Source organism: Eupeodes corollae, chromosome 2 (genome assembly GCF_945859685.1).
Source record: "Eupeodes corollae chromosome 2, idEupCoro1.1, whole genome shotgun sequence".
NCBI lineage: Eukaryota > Metazoa > Arthropoda > Insecta > Diptera > Syrphidae > Eupeodes > Eupeodes corollae.
The window spans coordinates 30,572,939-30,593,021 of record NC_079148.1 but is presented as its reverse complement, the minus strand read 5'-3'; the positions used below and the strand labels follow the sequence as shown (position 1 = coordinate 30,593,021).

Here is a 20,083-nt window from a genome sequence, read left to right as displayed (position 1 = left end):
CAGTTACATTTTATTTTTCACATTCTGAAGAATATATATTGTCAGCTCGATTTGTTTACCAACAATATTTAATATTTAGTTCCAAATAAAATCATACTATGGAAAATAGCATTTACCTAGTGCATCTTAACAAAAATCAAACATTTGTTTTATTAAAAGCTGAAACTTAAAAAAAAAAATACTAAAAATTGATAAAAAAATTGGTTTCGACTCAATTATTTTATCTAATACAAAATATTTTTGTTTACATTTGTTAAAATGTTTAGAAAAATTCAATTCCAAGTTTTGAAAAAAACAAATAGTGTCCTACCAAAAATTCTACTGCTATACAGGACAATGGTCCTGCCAGTTATCACGTATAAATCCGAGTTCTAGGTGCTAAGTTAAAAGGTACCCTAAACTAATAAAAGGCGCGTTCGAAAGAAGGTTCTTGCGGAGAATTGTTGTCACCTTATGTGAGAAAAGACGATTCCGGAGATGCTACAATCAAGAACTCTATGCAATCTATTGTTCCAAAAATTAAGCTCGGTTAACTCCAGTGGGCTGGACACCTAGCTCGTATGATTGAAGAGGAACCAACTCAAAAAGTCCTTTGTGCTAAACATTTTGTGGTAGGCGACGGCATGGCAGACCAAGGTGACCGATTCCTTGGGTAGCGCAGCTGGATAGATGGCTTGAGCTCGCGGTCGGTATAAATGGAGAACCTTGTTGTATGAGGCAGAGACCTGAAACCGGTTGTCGAGCCAATGATGAAAAATGCTGCCAAATTGGTTTAATGTCTCAAATATTTCGACAAAAAACAGCTCAGTTTTCAATTATTTGTCATTGAAGTTTTTTATTTAACAATTTAATCTTTTGCAAAAGTGTATAAGTTGGTTTACCGTGAATATTAAACGGATAGAAAATGCTGCGGATTAAAACTTAATTTGATTTTGTATATTATAAAAAGAATTAATGTGAACTAAAATTTGAACACAAAAAATCAAGGTAAATCTTTTTTCAGCTTGAACATTTTAAGAGCAAAAAGTGTTTGTTTTTATAAGTGGAGACAATTTGTATGATTCAGTATAAAGTTTCTTTTACTAAAAAATAAAAAAAATACACAAAATACTTAATTGATATGGGAGTCTAGAACATCTCAATAAAAAAACACCTTAAAATAACAAGGTACCAGTTTAATGAGTAGTCTTTTGAAGAGAACTGTCTTGTTTTAGGATGTATTAATATTTAAGATACAAAACATTTAATTTTGACACATAACTCATTAAAGTTCCTTGTTACTAGAGCTAACCTACACTTATTATATTCACATAGGCCAACATTCTGACAAAAACTTCTTGAACTCTCGGGAGGTAGCCCAAACCATTGATTCGCCGTCACACCCATAGGTTGAACAACTTCACAACTTCACAGTAACACTCTCTCCATATATTTATGTTTTTTTTTTTTATTTTCAATTTCTAAACGACCTCAAACATGGGACATACCTGCCACTGAACTTTTAAAATTCTTTTTTCTACGCTTCACACAAATTAATTAAAGGGTCACACCGGTGGCCGCGCCCGGGCGCCACCCACAACCGCAACTTTTAACTACATATTTTATGGTGAAAAAAAATCCAATCAAAATTTACTATAATTATTTTGATTTCACATGTAAGGGTTACCTTAATTGAGTGACTCGCACTGTAAATATGTAAATAGAGAGATATGTTGGTGGTAGCAAAATATTCACAAAATTGTTCATATAAAGATACATTTTACTTTCATACCCTTCCTTGTTTAATTTCATCAAAAAAAAAGAAAAAATAAATAAGATTTTTGTTCTTTAATTATGATTTTAAATTATACAACAGCAAACATTGTCAACAAGGTCAATATTTGGAAAAAATAAATAAAACGAAAACGCACATAAACAACACGCACCCTTTTGTATCCGATTTGCAACTCGCACTACCATTAAATATTTCGTAAGCTTTGGTCTTGGCATTTTTTTGATTGAAAACGGAAGGCGCAGTTTTTCTTTTTAGGTAGATACAATAAAATTATACATTTTTATATTAATTTATTCAATACAGAAACAAGAAACAAACAACTTGAATTCAACTTAAATCAAATCAAATCAAAAACTAAATGAACCTAAGGGCGAAAAAAACAACTGGAAAAAAAATGAAAAACAAATAAAATATATTTTTCCAACCCCACCCCCGCTCTGCACTCCACACCTCTAACCTTCATTCAAAGTGGTTGTTCCGGGGTAAACATTCGATTCAAGACGCAGAAAAACAAGCAACCAAAGTCCAATACTTGGTTTACTTATACCACAGAACAAAATAAAATGGTTTATAAGGTATATTTAGGTCTAGGTACAAGTCCAGTCTAAGCATACCTACCTCTATGAGGAAAAAGCCCTATCAACACAGCATAAAAAGGCAGTACAATCTGCTTAAGAGCTTATAATACATTTTCCAATAACGATTTTATTTTATTTATTTTTTCTCTTCTACTTTGATGGAAAAATAAAATTGTAGGAAATCAATTTTATTTACCAAACCAGCCCTTAAATACTTTAGTTGTTTAGGTTAGGATCGAAAGCGTTCTTAGAGGTGGTGTGGTGTGCAGACAAGACACACCGAACCACACGAGTCTCCTTGAATCTGGATTGTTAATTCTCAAATTGTTGCTCTACCGTTAAATATAGAACATAGAAATAGGTATGTATAGAAGGTAAGGTATACCTTAAGTGATGGATGGAATTAATTGAAAGCTGTTTGACATTTCCTTCCAAAAACTATACAAGTAGGTATAATCATCATCTAGGACTTAATAAACCTACACGTAAAGTGCGATGATATGTAAATTATAGGACACTACAGAATTTTGTAGCCATACCCGGTAATGCCTTCTCATAAGGTTTCTATAGCTATGGAGGGCTTACGTAGAAGGTAGATAGGTATGTCATGTGTTTTGGTGTGTTCTGGTTAAGGTGGCAATGGGATTTATTAAATTCCTTAGCTTGATGTATAACCTTAATAAAGAATGGTGTTCCTAGTGTGAGAACGTGGAGGAGAAAAATCTTTTGAAAAAGTAATATCTTTCAGCAGGGAAAAATTAAGTGATAATTTATATGAGGATAATATTTCTTGCTTGTGAGCATCTTAAAATTAATAAATTCAAGAAAATTAATTACAGATTTTCGTTTAAGGAGGACACAGCAAAATTTTTCGTTTAATATGATTAAAAGTGCTGAAGACTGAGAAAGAGAGAGGATAAAATATTTCTGGTGGTAGGGAATTTTTTTTTAAATAATTTATTTTCATATAAAAAAAGTTAATATGGTTAAGAACCTTACGCTAGTTACAATTTTTGTTTAACATTTAACTTCGATTAAATATGCTTGTGTATTTTAAATAATACATGAAGAGAAGAAAACTTTTGGGCTGTTAAGCGTGAATTTCGTAAATATCTCTTTACAAATTTTTTAAGATGATTTGTAATGAATGGTTATTTTGATAATTCTTTTTCAACATTTTTATAATCGAAGATTAAAAAAGTTAGACAACATTCACTTTGACTATCATTAATTTCACTTATCGCCTTAGTCATCAAACCTTCCGTAGTATTAAAGTTCTCAATTCTACGCTGTTATTTCAAACACGTCACCCTTACAATGAATTCTTTTTAAAATTTAAATTTATTCAAATCATCATTTTGCTGACATTTAAATTCTAATTTCGGGTCTTATTTGTGAAACAAATTTGTCGAGTCATTGACAGCTTTCATTTACAAATTTTTAATCCTTATGCAGAGATAACTCTGCCATCTGTTTGGGATTAAGAATCTGTACAATAAAGAATGTCCATTTCTATTGCTGTGAAATTGTGTTTTATTCTGGTATTGGAAGTTCTTTGGATTGACAAAGTTTACGTAAACGTTAAGTTTGGGATTATAATATATGAAAAAATAGCCGTGGAAAGAAGTGAGATTTTAAAATACGACAGTTCCAAGTTCTTGAATAGGCAAAATAAATAAAATTCATCAGTACATTAAAACAATTTTAAATTATGAACTTTTGCGAACTTTGAACTTTTAGATCTGAGTGTTTTCCATTTTTGCATTTTTTGTACATAGCTACAAATACTTGACTCTTTATGACTTTGAAAAATTCATAACTGAAATGTTTCAAGTTTTCAATTTTGTCCTTGTTACCATTCCTAACCACTATTTTCTGAAACAATTGGTAACACAAGTCTTTTTATTGAACCTAATTTCACCTGAGAAATTAAACGAATACTACGTGCCTGATTTTAAAAAAATGGAAATTTGATCCTTTGTTTACGCAACAAGATCAACATTTAAAATGAAAGGTTCTACGTACCAATACCAAAAACTGTTTCATAATTTAAATAAAGCTTTTGCGCTTTTTCAATCTCTTGGAATATGTACATATACTGTGACCGAGATTAAATTTTCTTAGAGACATATCCACAAGAAGCTTATTATAACTTTGTTAGCTTTATCAGTTCTAAAGTAAGAGTGGAATTAGAATAAGAGCCTTAGAATTTGGCTCACATTACCGAGTTTTTTTCATTTTTATTGTAAAAAATATAAATACTTTATTAAATATAGCAGAATTGCAGAATTTACATAGATATGGTTATAAACTACCTTACTAATTACAATTAACATTTTTTTTAAAATAGGTTTTGATTGAAATTCAAATTATGTAATTCGAAGGAAAAACTACAACAAAACCTTCATTCAAAATATTAACAATAATAATACATAATACAATAATTTATTGAGTTAGAAGAGATGAGAGAAGTGGGCTAGGTAAATTATAAGATGAATATATCTCAATCAAGATATACATATGTACCAGTAGTTATTTTACCGAGTTTTGTTTTCCAGGATATACTCGTATTATAATAAATCATTTCAACATCGTTGGAATGCATTGTTAAAAATACTCAAAACTCTCTGTATGGACAGTGCACATTTATGAACAGGTGCAACGTGAAATGAAAATACACAAATTGAGTTTTCTGGGCTGAGTGAAACGAGAAGGAGAGGAAAAGGAGAGCACAGATCAGCAACAAATCGGACGTGGATGCTGTATTCTGGTGAGGATGAGATAGGTAGCGGGCAAAGACTGAATGGTGTTGGCATAATTCTGAATAATAAGGCTAAAAAAGCTTTATTTCCTTGGAACCTTTTTCGGCTAGGATAATGACAGCAAGGTTTAAGTCCAGAATTCGCAAACTCACCATCATCCAGTGTTACGCTCCGACGAACGATGCAGTAGAAGAGAACAAAAGCTCATTCTACGCTCAACTGAACTCGGTGGCGGTTTACAGCAGAGTTCCTAAGGGTGACATAACTATCATCATGGGGGACCTCAATGCCAAAGTTGTCTCGGATAACACAGGCCTTGAGTGAGTTATGGGTAGACAAGGCACAGGTCAACGAAATGACAATGGTGATATGCTTGTCGACTTTTGTAATGCCCGTCAGCTGACGGCAGGTGGAACCCTTTCCCCACATAAGACCTGCCACAAAGTTACCTGGGTATTCCATGATGGTCGAACAAAAAACCAAATCGACCATTTTATAATACAACAACGATGGAGGAAATAACTTTGCGATGTGAGGAACGAGAGACGTGCAGATGCAGCAAGCGATCATCATCCGCTGTTAGCGCCAATTCGACTGCGAACAGCTGATATACGGAGACGCACAGAGACGGCAACCAGATACAAATTCAATACAATCGCTTTTAGTGACCCAAATATATGTCGTGATTTTGCAAACACTCTTAACGACAAGGCGTCAAATGAGGGGTTAAACGCAAATGTTCCCATTGAGACGTTGTGGGGCACGGTAAAAAGAGTTTTAATTTAAGCAGGATTTGAAACGGTACCGACGCAATCTAGAGATAAGGTTTTGTGGATATCACAAGACACCTGGCACAAAATTAAACACCGCAGAACACTCAAAATAAATATAAATAATGAAACTGATGCTCATCGGAAAACGGTTTTGCGAAGTGAGTATAAAACAACTTAAAGGATACTGCAGAGGTGTGTGAGACGAGAAAGGAATGCCAGATTAGACAATTTGGCAGAAAGCGCTGAGGAAGCTGCAGTAAGAGGTAACGCGAGGATGCTGTACAAAATCACTAAAATGTTGTCAACCATCCTGTTCGTGACACGAACGGTAGTCTTTTATTGTCAATGGAAGATCAAACGCAAATGCAAATCATCACACAGGCATTAATATTGACCCCCCGACATGCACGGAAAAAATTATTCGTGAACAATCGTTGGAGTACCTATCGCCGCTTTACCTCATGGTCGTCGATTATGAAAAGGTGTTTTGCACAATGTACATTTGGACTATGCTGCCGACATAATACTTAATTGCAAACTGAAATGGAAACTTCAGCCAAATGTGCCACTCTCTTCAACAAAATGGGGAGGTGGCTGTCTTAAGGATTAATGCCAATAAGACTAAGTTAATGCACACTAGCCGAAATCAACAACAACAAGTTATTGTTCCTGGAAGCCCAAGAGAAACATGGAGATCATCTGTCATGAATTAAGCTCGGTCCCAAAACGTGGAGACGTGGTCCCAGCTGAGGTATCGTGCTAGGAATAGAGAGAGTTGGAGTGAAATGGTTGCCGCCCTATGCTCCAGGAGGAGTTAAAGTGCTGCTACTAGCAGCCGGAAACGAGGAACAAGAAATATTCTTACTAATCTTTAATGTGCAATAACACCATATAACATACATTTTCGAAAACTCAGTTCATTAATTATAGGTTAATTAATACAATATCCGTACCAAAAATTTTGAAAAAAATTAGTTGAACAAATTTTAAAAGTAAGTATACGCCCTCAGTACCCCTTTATACATTTACCTACTGTAGTTTCTAAAAGTACATATGACTTTATTTATTAATACATTTTGGAATAACGTAAACTTAAGACTTTTTTGAAACCCTTACCATAATACATTAAAATTATACTCTATTAATAATAAATGTTTAAAAACAAACTGTTCTTAAGGTTTTCGAAACAAATCTAATAAATCAAGGATTTTTAAGTGGCATTTAAATATTTGAGGACGAACTTGGTAACTTTTAAAATGTAAAGGATCAAATTTGTGTGATCCCGTCGTGCACTTTATTTCAATCTCAATTACAAAAAGTAGTAATGGTGATTACTTAATTACTTGTAATTGAAATTTGATATTAATTACCCAAAGTTATCATGATGTCTGAACTCTGTTTTTAAGCGTTGATAATGGAAAAGAGTTTAACTTACTTTGATTCTTCTTTGAGGAAAATAGTTCCACTGGAATTTTTTTATTATTTTTGAAATATTAATAAATAGTGAAATCTTCTTGTTCTCTCGTATAATGCGTCGGATTTAATAACTTAAAATTGTCAAAGTATATTTCTTTAAGTTACCATCCCATAACTGAAAGTTTCATTATTGATTTATTTTTCATGAACATTCATTACGTGTCCATAAGAACTAAGGATTTCAAGATCTTTTTTGTTTGTTTAGCTTAATATTAAGATGGTTTAGTTAGAAGTAACAGAAAATGTTGCTGTGCAAAACAAAATCATTAAAATAGGTTCATGACTTCATGAGAAAATTTAAAAATAAAAGAAACGGTTCCATTGGGTTTACTCTTCTGGAGCAATACAAACATTTATAAAAATCCTTCGGTTCGTTTTGAGAAAATTCGAATTTTAGATTTTTGACCAAAGCATTTGGAAAAAAAGCCTAATACGGATCTGCTTAGGACCTTTACTTCCTAGTTTGAACTCAATCGAATCAATTGGCAAGACCAGACAGACGGTCGGACTCACGGGCACCAATTTTGTCGACTTCTCTATCATTTCAATGTTGTCATGTTTGTTGGTCATTAGAATCTCGAGTTCGAAATTTTTTACGAATGCCAAACTTACGATATTATACCTGAGCCGCAAGGGGCCGTTCATAAAATACGTTCGCAGACAAGGCGGGGGGAGGGTTCTCCTGAGTGTGACAAGGGTGGTCTATTATAACGTGTCGTTCGCCATTCTTTAAAACATCTTCAATTAGTATTTCTTTTGAATATTTTTCTTTTTAAATTTTCATCACTTTCGTATTAAGTAAATATATAGAATCAAACGTATATAGTTTTATTACAATAAATTGTAACTTGATATATTTAATTCCCTGTCGCAAGTACCGCTTATCACGACACTATGAAAAAGGGTGTGGTGATCATGTTTTTGGGTGTCCCGTTGGATATTAGGATGGCTCATACAATGTTTTTCGCTCGGTGACAATAGATTTGCTCAGCTGTGCATCTCTAACACTATTGAACTAATTCGGACGCTTTTTTCATATTATTCTCAATTTAATACTTTTTATTACATAAACTATTAACCGATATTTATAGCTCTTGAATTTAATGGTTGAAATATACTCGTTATATATTAGAATAAAATGACATCGATAAGAGGTAAACTTTATCAAATATTATTTAACACATATTAAAATTGTTATCCGGACAAAAAATCAATGATCGTACAAGAAAATGTCAACAAGATTTGGAATGCTTTCAATCAAAAATTGAAAAGTGATGGCAAGCAATTTGAAGTGAATATTCAAAATAATTTTGAATCTTTAAATCAAAAGATAACTCAGAACAAAGCAAGAAATTTAACCTTTTTCAAAAGTCTTAAGCTATGTAAGTCAAAAACTATTTTTTGTACCACGTTTATACATATATTATTATCCGGATTACATCAATATTATTCTGAATAATTTCTATGTTGAATTATAGGGTAAACGAGCCTGTATAAGTCTCTATTTAATTGAATCAATTTGAACCCAGCCTAATAATCAATTCTTTGTTTTTTTTTTAGCCACACAATACAATCAAAGATGGCCCTCAAGCCTCGACGAGTAAAGAAGATCTTCCATTACAAAAAACAGTCTCTACTGACAAAGTTTTATCTTGTCAAGAACAAATATTTAGTTCAAAAAACAGCTACACTTGCAAAAGATGAGAGAAAAAAAAACTTCAGTTTTGCAATCAATTTTAAATTCATTACTTCTGCAAAGAGATTCTGGATAGTCTACAGCTGGACTTAATAATGAAATAAACAAACTAAAAGACAAAATAGAAATTGAGAATAAATCTCTTAAGCGTATACAATTAGCTCAACAAAGATCATCGAAATCCCGTGCAATAAAAAAAAAGAAAGCTTGAGGATGTTTGTCTTAAGCATCCGGAAGTCGCAGAAAAATTAAAAATAAGAATCAATCCCGGTCGGCCGAGCTTAGAAGAGGATCAACCACACATATTGCAAACTATCATGAAAATTGCCACCTTTGGTACCTCTGCTGATGAAAGAAGTAGAACTGAGACAGTTAGAAGCTTTCTTTTGCAGGATGATAAAGCCCGAGTTCCGATCGGACTCACAGCAGCTTCAAAACAAGCACCATTATTAATGCACATGCAATATAGAGTTTCTCTTGCAGACCATGACTGGGTATTGGCTGCTGGACATAAATTGATACCGTCTGTATACGATGGTATTGTTATTGAACCGAATGGTTTTGTAAATCCTTCAAAAGTAACCTATTCAGGGCCAACATTTATAGCTATTCGAAGTGGCAAACATTCTAGTTCGACACATGCCGATGATTTCAAACAAAAATTTGAACTGGATTTATTTAAGAGTTTGGCCTTAAAACCTGTAGTAATCATTTCTGCTGATGGGGGTCCTGACCAAAATCCTCGTTATGGAAAAGTAATATTTTATGCTATCCAACATTTTCGGGATTTTAATTTGGATGCTTTCTTTGTTGTTACAAATGCACCGGGTTTGGAGAAAAAAACTTTGAATATGCAGGGACAATTTTGGCTGGTGTTTGAAAGTCATGTTTTTGTGACGAAATATTTCTAGGGGGGCCGAAGAAAGCGTGACACAGCGTGACAATGGGAGGAGGGGTCAGAAAAAGCTGATTTTAGCGTGACGTATTTTATGAACGGCCCCCAACCAAAAATACACATTTTAATAGCTTGTAATTGTTGTCCCTTTTATCACATGTAATTGAAAAAAATTTAGTGCTTATATTCAATTTTTTAATTGAAAGCACTTTTAAAGTTACAGTTGAGAAAATTAATTTACTTATTTATTTATTAATCCAAAGCAACATACATACAATAAACTTAACATTTTAGGGAACTCTTTTGTAATACCGTCTAAAGTATAATTGACAAAAATAATTTTGTATCACAATTTTGTGTAACTATTATTTGAAAAAATAATCTATGGTGCTTTTTACTTTCGTTTTCAAATACATTTATTTAAATAAATAGAAAGTTAGAATTTGATATTTAATTATATTCTTTAAAGTAATTGAAAGACTCAATTGAGATTTCAATTACAATTAAATATAATTGAGTTTGTCTCTATTTCTTTTTCCCAGCTCTGCTTTTGTAAGTTAATTCATTAACTTTGAGCATTAAATTCTAATATCCAATAAGATTGGTATTTTACTTTTGTCATTTGTTTTTATTGTATTTATTTATTAACATATATTTATTATAATTACCTACCCACACATAGAAACTAACTAAACATTAACACAGAATTTTTGCCATGGTGCATTTAAATAATAATTTAAAAAAAAGAATAAGTTTTCATTTAAAATTACAAGCTGTTTAAATTTTATAGTATAAGTGCGTTAAAAAAATGATTTTGTTTAATTTTTGTATTTTTTGTTTCTCATTTTTTAAAGGAACGTGTTATAGATACTTATGCAAATTAAAAAAAAAACTGATAAAATCAAAATTGTAATATAAAAGACAATTAAAAACAAAAAATGAAAAACTTGAAAATAGTAGAAAAAAGCGCATCAAAAACTCATTAGGAAATTATTTCATCTCCATAAAAGTAACATCCTATACTTTTTGAATGCGTGCCTTACCTCCAAGCAAACTACATCCGCACTATTGAGAGAATTGCATCTCTGTGTATGGAAACCGCTTTAACTTGTTTTGATTTATCCTACGAATAAAAACTCACTATAAACTGCAATTAGAAAGGACCCAGATTTGTTTTTTGGTTTTTTGGTTTTTTGTTTTGTTTTTTTTTTTTTTATTTAATTATTTTTTTTTGTTTTTCGTTCAATAAAATCAAATTCGGAAACTGGGTATAACTACAATAATATATATATGGAACCACACACAATCTTTTTTTTTTCGATTTAAAAATGTATATTCTTTTGCAATGAAGTTTATTCGAAAAGTTACTAGTTTTGCGGAAAATATGGTTTAATTGGGTTTCAATAAAATTCTTGAATCTTTTTGAAGAATGTTTTGTTTTTCGAAGGAATTGACTTACACTTCTAGAATCTCTATTCAAAACATCCAAAGATATGAAGTAAATGATGAACCTGTGACGGATTAAAATGACAAAGTTAAAACGTTCATATCTTAAGGTGTCAAATTAAAGTTACAGATTTTCTATTAACCAAAAACTGAAATTTTAAAAGGTTATCCTTGCGGTGTCAAAGGTATAGAACTGGAATTCGACATTTGTCAAACTAAGGTGTTACACCAATTTTTTTCCAGTTGAAAGTCTGACATTTACAAAAATGGATCGCTTAAATATCGCACAAGGCCTTCAAATGGTTAAAACATGCTACCAAAATGGCGATTCTGTCACAGCCACTTATCGTGCTTTAAGAAATTACATAATCGTCCAACTACGCTAGGAATTGGGAAAATTGTGAAAAATTTGAAGAGATTGGATAGATAACAGATATCATCATCGTTTTGTTTGTACTACTTAAAATATCGTAAAAGTGAAAGTGTTGCCGAAGACTCGAATGTGTCGATTCCTCGTCGTTCTCATATAAAGTCCAGCTGACACAACAATTGAAGCCAGCTGTCTATTCAAAATGTCGTATTTAGAATCCTGAGAATCCTCAAGTAATTGAATAAAGGTCAATACGTCCAGAAAAAGTCACTGTTTGGTATGATTTTTGTTTCGGAGGTGTGGGAGGTGTGATTGGAACTTACTTCTTCGAAAACAACGATGGTATTACTGTCTCCTACAATTCGGAGCATTAAGGTCTTATGATAACCGACTTTGTTTTGCCTGCTTTTGAAGAATACGACTTTTAGAATATTTGGTTTTAATAAGACGGTGCCACATGCTACATAACTTCATCGAATATCGCTTTATTGCTAGAGACATTTCCTGGCCGCGTACTTTCTCGTAGTGGTGATATGCAATAGCCACCAAAATCACCGCTGAACTTTTGTTTTTGTAGGGCTACGCGCAAAGCCGTTTTATGCAGATAAACCCTCAACTCTTACGCACTTAAAAACCAACATTCGTTAAGTTATGACTGAGATACCACCCAATAAGTGTCAAAAAATTCGATGCTTGCTTCGTGGTGGTTATTTAAGTGATGTAACATTTCACACATATTGTCAACGTTCAAACTTTATAATAAAAAGAAATATGACCAAAAATATTTTATGTGTGTTCTATTTACGTTTACTTTTGAAACCGCAAAATGGATAACCCTAGCTTTATTTTATATGTTAGCTGCATTTTTAACTTTTTTTAATTGTTCATTTAAGCATATTAAACCCTTTTTTACCTATAAAGGAAATTTCCAGTCAATTAAGAGGGGAAATCGATCAAGCTCAAAGCAATCAACTGGAGGATTCTATGCATGGGATTTCAATCTAATTCTGGGCGTATGAGTAATATTGTATAATTTGAAGTTCATGGTTGCGTTTAAGAATTAAATTGAGCCAATTTGAACTTGAAAATAATAATAGAGTATCATTGAATGTTTGCATCATTGGGTTTACCTATAAATATTTTTAAAAAGCCATTAAGGCTAAACGAATTTTTCAGCCAACCGCATTGTAACTTTTCGAATATTCTTCTTTAAAGAAAGAAAAACTCCATATAAGAAAAAAAACTACCAGATTCTTAACAGATAAATAAATTTCATAAAATTGCAACAGCGTGAAATAGAATTCAAAATAATAATTTAAAAATAAAACAGAAAACATTTAAACTCAGAAGCGACAAAAAAAATTGAATTTAGCACAAAAATCATAAAACATTGATTTGGAATAAAATAAAATTTGTAATTGCTTGATCAAACAGCAAACATTGAACAATTAAATTAATTATTAATTTTTTCACACCACAACTGCCAGAAATTCATAATAATTATAAATATTTTTTTTTGTTGAAAGAAACACGAAACAAAATAAATCAATAAAAACATTTATATGTATATAAATTCTTGCTGTAATATTATTATTTTTTGTTTGTAATGTAACTGGAATAATATAAAAATGAGCAACGATAAACGACAAGATTTATCAAATTAAAGAAACATTTTTAAAATTTCTTTAAGTTTATATGGAAATAAATTAACACAATTAGCAACAACAAATAACCACATTTAAATTAAACATTATTAAAATTATATTTTTTGTATTTATATATAAAACATGGTTTAGTTAAGATATTATTGGTTTGTTTTGCACTATTTTTATTGTTTTTTTTTTCAATACTAAACACAAATTTATGAAAAACAAATATTTTATACTTACTCGAAGAACCTCCACCAGCGCCTGGTGGCGGATAAGAAAACCAAAATTGATGTGCCAGTTTGGTATACCCTGAAGGGCTTTCTGTAAGGAAAACAGAAAAGAAAATATTTAAAAAACCATGAGTTTGTAAATTTACATATCTTAGTAATTAGGATATTGAATAATTAAATGTACTACAAAAGAGAAAATAGTAAAGGTATTAATATTTCCTCTTTGATCGGGTATGGTCAGGGTGGTGCTTCTGCAATTTGTTCGTATACATTAAAACCCGGATAAGTTCTTTAGCAAAATTCTCACCATTTTTTCGTATAATACTCATGTTCATAGCTTTTTAATAAATCTTACTTAAAAGAATTCTTGTAAGTACATATTTAAAATCGGTTTTAAGTGCCTTTAGTGTAGTGTGCACATATGAGAGTTTCCTATAACTGCCTAACTATCATCAAAATGGTACATTTAATGAAAAGCACTTATCTGGAATTCACTGTTATGTAAAACTAAACAAAGTTTTAGATATTACAATGTTTTTTAAGTTCTCATATCAAGAACATTTTGACATTTCACGACGTTTAAAGGCCCCTAGAGTCGAAATAAAAGATGTCTGTGCGTGCGTGTGTACTTATGTTCGTACGTTCGTGACGTTTTTTAGTCCACCATAGCTAGAGAACCAGAAGAGATATCGACTTCAAATAAATTTTGTTATACAGATGATAGTGCAGAAAGATGCAAAAAGGGCTCTCAAGAAAATTACGTAGCTGTTTTTTTTACCATAGCAGGTAAAAAAAAGGTGAAAGTTTAAGTTAACCCTAAATATCGCACGAACCAATAACGCCAGAGACTTGAATTAAATTATAGTATATATATTGTAACGTGATACCAAACCAATATATTTTTGTAATAAAATCGAATTAACGTTTTTTTTTATAAATAAAAAAAACTGAAAAAGAAAATTTGTCACTTCGAAACTTTAACGGACAAAAAATGATTTTATCCCAAACCAATTTTGTGGAACGAAAAATAAATTTTTAACTTTTGGTAAAATTTTCAGAAAAATCAAAATAAATTGCCAATTTTTTTTATAAAAAATAAGAACCTAAAAAAAAAAATTACTCAAAGTTGGTAAAAATTGAATTTCGACCCAAAAATCTTTTCAAAAACTTGAGATTATGGCTTCAAACTAATTTTATATCATAAAAATATTGTTTTTAACATTGGTGAACATTTTGAGAAAAATCTAATCGACATTTTTTTGCGAAAAACTAAAAACCTAACACAAATTTAACAAAAGTTGGGAAAAAATTACTTTCGACTCAAATATCTTTCAAAACTTTGAGATATTGGCTTTAAACTACTTTTATCGTTTAAAATATATTGTTGTCAACGTTCATTAAAATTTTGAGACAAATCTAATTTACAGTTTTTTACAAAAAATAAAAATCTAAAAAAAAAAACAATACTAAAACTTGGTTAACATTTATTTCCGACTTAAATCGCTTTTCAAAAATTAAATATATTGACTTCAAACTTTTTTTTCACAAACAAAATTTTTGATATTCAATAGTTCAATCCAACAGTCCTTTTTTTCATAAAAAAATATAATCTACAATAAATAATACGCAAACTTGAACTAAAAATTGATGTTCGGATCTTGATATCTCTCAAATTAATCATTCATCCAATTTATAAAATTTAAGAAATCCTTATTAAATTGGTAAAAATTTGTTTCCAAATAAAAATCTATTTAACAAAACTAGATTTTCAAACTCAATTATTTCTTTATATGAAAAATATTTTTGGTAATTTTAAGTGACAACTTTTTTAACCCAACACAAAAACCTACAAACTTTTAAGCAAGACAAATCGATAGACAGGATGGGAAGTTATCAGTGCGGGTCGCATCCTAGCTTTCTTTACATTTAAAATTCATGGGGTTTTAAATGTTTTTCAAATATTTTACTGTCGTTTTAACTTGCAATTTTGTGTGACGATATTGACATAAGCGTCACTAATAAATTTCTTGACGAAGTTCTAAATAAAATAAACACTGTAATCTACGGAACTACATTTTGAAAATATTTAGAGCTCGAGTATTTCTTAAAATTAATCATATCTGTATGAAACCGAGTTCTAACGTCTGTTTTGCTATTTTTGTAGCATCCTGTAGTTTTGTTAGTTTTCGTTGAAGCGGAAATTTCAAGCCCTTCCCGCCATTTTATCTTAAGCGACATTTTCAATAAAAATGAACACTTAATTATTAAAATTTGCTAATAACACTTAGAATCTTGAACTCTTTTGTCATTTCTTACTTTAAGCATAATTAATAATTTAAAATACCGACTACGGGTACAAGTTGTTTCAAGAACCAGCAGTAAGCTTTTGATTTGTCGTTTACAATAAAACTTATTTTGGCGCTTACGATAAATTTGCGGGAAGGGCATTATTTGCAGATTTGTTTTTTATTCTTTAGATGCATATAATTTCATGTCTGGCGTGTTTTTATCTATTAACAGAATTACGTATCTACACTCTTATTTGGTCATGTTGTCGATGAGAATACGCTAATCTTTTATTATGCTTTCGAACCCATTGACTACGAACAGTTAATTGTTTAATGGGTTTAAATGCATATTTAACTTTTACGCTTTATGGAAATGTCAGCGTTTAATACATTTTATAATATGCATCTCATTTTTATGACTTTTTGACAGACCGTTTATGTTTATATAACATATTTTCTAAAAATAATTTATTATTGTAAATACAAATTTATTCCAATATCTGAATGAATCTAAAAATTAGGGCTTTCTAAGAAGTAAAAATATTTCTTAACCGAGTTCTTATTCCCCCAAATTTGAGGGTCTAAAAAATCGAAGTTCTGTCTTAAACTTGTAGATCTAAATCAGAGCTCTAACACTTGAGAAATTGATGAAAAAATGAGTTAGCTCTCAATCGAGTTCTAATTTTTCATTAAATTGAGTCTTAGAGTCTAGAACTTTAACAATAAATTGGTTGTTAGAGTACTTATGTATATTGAATTGGATAAATTCCAGTAGATAACTCAATTTTATATCTTCAAAATATATCTTCCTTCAAAATCAAAATAATAAAATTTTGACTTAACTTCGTACAATTTAATGCCTCTAGCCCATTTTCTTTGCGGCTACGTTAAGTCATTGGTTTATGCCAACAATTTGATGATGCTGCAAGATCTCAAAGCCAATATTGATGTGTGGTCGAATCATTGAAAATTGGTTCCAAAAAATTAATCGCTGCAAACGAACCTGTTTCATTCATTAATGTTTTAATTGTACTTAATTTGAAAATAAAATATATTTTTAATTTAATTTAATAAAAATAATTGTCGAGTCATTTTTGGAAAAAACGATATGAAGTAATTAATAAATTGTTGTTGAAATTCTGGTTGCATTTTGAATCAGTAGAAGTTTTTTTAGTATTAAGAAAGAAACAACCTTGAATTATGATCTATATTGTTTTTTGTTATAGCGTATGTTGCTTTTTTAACTGATTTGAGTTCCATTCATTTATGTAAAATTTAAAAACAAACCATAACAAATTTAATTTGTTAATATAAAACACAACTCTAACTCTAAGACTATTATAAATAAAACATCATAGTGCTTCACGGAGATGCTCCATTTAAATATTCCATCTTTCAGCACAATTGCACATTAACCTTAATAACTGACAAAAAATTTAAATATTATTTACGACATAATTTCACAGAAATAAATAAATTTTAATCAACAATAATAATAATATTATTTCTTTGATTGTTTTTCTTAGAAATAAATATAAAATTGTCTTTATTTTTCAATTTGTATTTCAAAATGAGCACTCATTAAAAATAGCGTGGGTAATTTTAATTTTAGATTGAACAAAAAAAAAGCAATTGAAGTGAAATTTTTGTTTATAACTAACAATTTAATTGATGATCGGATGGTCGATAATATTGCAATTATTTATTTCTGGCGCAACGCGATGATGATGTGGCAAAAAGATACAAAACAAACACAGACAGACAAATAGACGCACAGTGAAAAGAAGATTGCATTGATGATAATTTATTAACAATATCAAAATCACTAATAAGAAAAATATAAAAAGAAAATTCTAAATACCTCCGGAAGTATCTTCCTCCTCGCACATTTCAGACACCACTCTCAAAAAGCACTTTTGATTATTTTTATAAACACTCTTTTTTTATTTTTGCTTTTTCTTCTCATTTATTTATTTTCTCAATATCTGTTTCTTAATTAATGAAAATTAATAAAATTTGTTTTATTTTTCCAATTTTAACAAAATATTTATTCAAAATCCACAGAACAATTATTTTTTTGAGTATGCAAACCTACAGATAGGTAATCTTTCGAGATTTGTTTATAAAAGTATAATAGATATCGATTCATCCTATTATTTTGTTGCTCGCGAACATATTTCGATTGAGATGGTTATTCGGATAAAAGCAAAGTCCACTTATTGTCAGTGGCTGTTCTCTTTGGATTTGGAATTGACTTCAAGAACCTTGTGCTGTTCGAAACAGCTCTTGAGGTTGAGGGGTATTATGTAAACACTAGATGAAACAACAACAACATCAGAAATATATATTTAAGATTTCTAAATCTATTTTTAAATAATTTTAAAGATCAGGCAATGTGTTGAACAGATTAAGCTTTTTAACACCAATTGTTTTTAAATGCAATATTTGAACTTTGTTATTAGCAGGTAGCTCCAAGTAGGTTAGGATAGACGAATCTTTTTTTTTGAAATAAAATACAAAATCTATTCATAGCTAAAAGTATCTATAGTATGCTGTAGTTTTTAGAAATGGGTAACTCAATTTTGGGTATTTAGGCGTTTTAAACCAAATAAATTTTGTAGCCACCTCTACAGTTTTCTTCTGTCAATTTTTTGAATTTAAAAAGTATAATATTTACTCTGAAGTTTGTATCAAATCATTAAAGTTTTGAGTAATTTTTTTTTCGAAACTTAAATTCAAAAACATACATACTTTAAAATTAAATTGGATTCAATTTGATAACGTATTGTTATATTGCAAATAAGAACAAATATAGGGCCACCGCAGAACAAGAGACAGTAGGCTAAACACCTTTGTATAACTTCTCTTAAAATCTTTAAACTGTGTTGTTACTAAGCCACTAAAACCAGGCATTTCGAATTCAAGGCACCGAATGGTACAATGCGTACAAGCCAGCTGTATTTTTCTGCAATATATAATGCGATTTCATAATAGTCGATGTTTAATCTGCAGTTGTCGAAGTTTGCATCTTGAATGTTGCTTCAAACGAATTGCACCAAAAATGTTGTATCAAACATTTTCCATCAAACAGGTTGTTGCGAGTATGTTACATCAAACATGGTTATTCAAATATATTGCATCAAACACGTCTAACTCTTAGTCTTAGTCTTAGTTTTAGTCTTAGTCTTAGTCTTAGTCTTAGTCTTAGTCTTAGTCTTAGTCTTAGTCTTAGTCTTAGTCTTAGTCTTAGTCTTAGTCTTAGTCTTAGTCTTAGTCTTAGTCTTAGTCTTAGTCTTAGTCTTAGTCTTAGTCTTAGTCTTAGTCTTAGTCTTAGTCTTAGTCTTAGTCTTAGTCTTAGTCTTAGTCTTAGTCTTAGTCTTAGTCTTAGTCTTAGTCTTAGTCTTAGTCTTAGTCTTAGTCTTAGTCTTAGTCTTAGTCTTAGTCTTAGTCTTAGTCTTAGTCTTAGTCTTAGTCTTAGTCTTAGTCTTAGTCTTAGTCTTAGTCTTAGTCTTAGTCTTAGTCTTAGTCTTAGTCTTAGTCTTAGTCTTAGTCTTAGTCTTAGTCTTAGTCTTAGTCTTAGTCTTAGTCTTAGTCTTAGTCTTAGTCTTAGTCTTAGTCTTAGTCTTAGTCTTAGTCTTAGTCTTAGTCTTAGTCTTAGTCTTAGTCTTAGTCTTAGTCTCAAATTTTTTTTTAGTCAACTACTCAAATTGCTGCTGTAGTCCGTTCGTAGCTTATTCGTAGCCTAATTAGTTACCTTAAAAACGCTTTAATATTATACTGAGGCCTCTTAAAGCTCCTTATGTCTTTTGAGGTTCAAAACTGGCATTTTTAACACTTTGACTTGGAATCGACGAACTACTCAGAACTGAGTTTTATATTTAAACTATACTTTTTCATTTTAGGTCAAATTTATAACAATTGCACGTCCTCTCCATACAGAGTGAAAAAGATGAAAAGACATAATCTCCTTTTCATATGATTTTCCTTGTTTTATCCCTTACTCAAACGCTGTCACATTTTCCTATGTTCGATGACTTTTTCGTCCTCTTTTGAAGGCCTACAAGTATATAGATGGAATCTACCAGGAATATGTATATCATATCAACTTTATTATTTCTTCCCTTTTATCTGTCACAATGATGTCCG

The 20,083-nt window shown here is 30.6% G+C and overlaps 1 protein-coding gene across 1 annotated transcript in view; it reads right to left on the bottom strand.

Annotated features, from left to right (window-relative positions):
• LOC129944083 (voltage-gated potassium channel subunit beta-2) overlaps positions 1-17,886 on the bottom strand; it is a 98,329-nt gene extending 80,443 nt beyond the window's left edge. Inside the window, exons 1-2 of the mRNA XM_056053255.1 lie at positions 17,799-17,886; positions 13,660-13,740 (exon numbers count right to left, since the gene is read on the bottom strand). Of these exons, the coding sequence (XP_055909230.1) occupies positions 13,660-13,740; positions 17,799-17,826 (109 nt within the window). The 5' untranslated portion in view covers positions 17,827-17,886. The remainder of the gene's footprint in view (positions 1-13,659; positions 13,741-17,798) is intronic.
• Positions 17,887-20,083: the final 2,197 nt, after the last annotated feature.